This window comes from Setaria italica, chromosome V, assembly GCF_000263155.2.
Source record: "Setaria italica strain Yugu1 chromosome V, Setaria_italica_v2.0, whole genome shotgun sequence".
NCBI lineage: Eukaryota > Viridiplantae > Streptophyta > Magnoliopsida > Poales > Poaceae > Setaria > Setaria italica.
Genome location: NC_028454.1, coordinates 3,986,277 through 3,988,063, shown reverse-complemented (window position 1 = coordinate 3,988,063; position 1,787 = coordinate 3,986,277). Strand labels below are relative to the sequence as shown.

At 47.2% G+C, this 1,787-nt stretch overlaps 1 protein-coding gene across 1 annotated transcript in view; it reads right to left on the bottom strand.

The window, feature by feature from the left end:
- The window catches only part of LOC101760726 (transcription factor CSA-like), a 1,956-nt gene extending 1,389 nt beyond the window's left edge, over positions 1-567 (bottom strand). The window contains exon 1 of the mRNA XM_022826570.1: positions 1-567. This exon is cut by the window's left edge and continues 57 nt beyond it. Coding sequence (XP_022682305.1) covers positions 1-241 — 241 coding nt within the window. The 5' untranslated portion in view covers positions 242-567.
- Between the last annotated feature and the right edge of the window lie 1,220 nt (positions 568-1,787).

The window sequence follows — 1,787 nt, the reverse complement described above, 5'->3', positions numbered from 1 at the left end:
CGTACTGCGCGACGAGCTCCTTGAGCTTGGCGTCCTCGGCGGGGCGCCAGTGGCCCCTGGCGCAGAGCTTCCCCTGCCCACCGCCGCCGCCGTGCCCGTGGCCGGCGTCGCCGTCCTCCACGTCGTCGACATGGTACACCTCGTCGGCGGCGTCCCGATGCCGCTGCTCGTCGCGGAACGGGGCCAGAGCCGCCGGCGGCGGCGGAGCGGCGCCAAAGAAGGCAGCCATCTCGTGAGCCATGCGGGTCCGAAGCCTGATGAGAGAAGATAGATGCAGTGGAGAGGCGGAAGGAGAGGGAGGGAGAGAGAGGAGAGGGAAAGGGACAGCTTCTTGTTGCCGCTGCAATGGGAGGCGGGGCTAATATAGCAGGACGGGGAGGCGGAGGAGGCTCTTGTCTCGGCTGGAAACCACAGCACAAGCCCAACGAAACAATAAGCAGGAAATAAATGCCTTCTTGTTTTAACACTTTCTCTCTCTAGTTCTTGTGTAACCTCCTCCGTTCCTGGTTGGGTTTTGGATGCCTGCCTTTTTAGATAGAGAGAGGGAGTGGGAGATGGGATTGGTTTGGTTGGGCTTTCAGGCTTCCCTTACTTTGAGACCGTGGCAAAAGGGATGAGAGAGAATGGAGGAGAGAGAGAGAGAGAGTACAGCAGCAGGCGTTGTTCTTGTGTCGTCCTAGAGAGAGAATTTCTGTGATTTGTTTTTTTTGGGTACATGTCCAGAGGCCGCTCGTGTGGGTTTCGGGAGTCCAACCCCAACCACTACCGGGGGCTGGAACTCTGTCCCTCCCGGCCTTGACAAACCCACCGTCAAGAGCCCTCGTCTCTATGCGCACCCACCCAAAACCCCACGATTTTTCCTCCCATTTCTATCCTCCTTCCAACCACATCGATCATCTACCCCGCCCTTGTCATTATTAGCACCGTGCATGACATAAAAATGATGGCGCTGGTAGTATCCAAGGACGGGCGGCACGAGTCCTGTGTGGAACGAAAACATTCGAGATCTTTTTGGGTTAATGACATAGAGCAAGAGGATCTTAGATGATTTTTATTATTCATTCAAGAATAAATAAGCCAGCAACGGTTGAATGATTTGCAAACGCATAGGAGAGCTGGAGGGGAAAAAAAGTAGAGGTGATAGATTTACAGGTCATCTGGGAAGGACTTGAAATGGAACATGGGAGATGCAATGGAAATCTATATGGTCAATGTCGTTCAATTCATTCTACTAAATAAGGCAAGTCATGAATGTTTATTTAGCATTGCCTTCTAATTGAAATGGTTGCAAAATAACGCTATAACGGTCAAACCCCGTTAAAACAGGGTGTGTTAAGGGTCGTGGTAGTAGCACCAAAACACGCAATAACATACTCCCTTCAAACTCCAAATATCTGTCATTTTGGTCGTGTGCAGTCAACACGCTTTACTTTTGACCATCAATATATTTTTACTATATAAATTAAAATTATTAAAGTATATTGGTGAGTAAAACTACTCTTTACTTTTTAGTATTTTAAAGTAAATATTAAATGTTTGCTATATTTTGAATGTGTTCGACACTATTAGTTTATGGTGAAAACAGTATATTGGTGACTAGATCGTTGTCTCAAACTGCAATTATTTGAAACTCGGAGGGAGTAAAAGAGTAGTTTATTCTAAAATTGATATGACATATATGTAGTGCTTCTAGTTAGTGCAGACTAAAATCATCATGATTAAACGAGGCTGCTCATGAATAATCATAAAAGCAATGCCTATCGGGATGGTAACAGAATAATAATGGA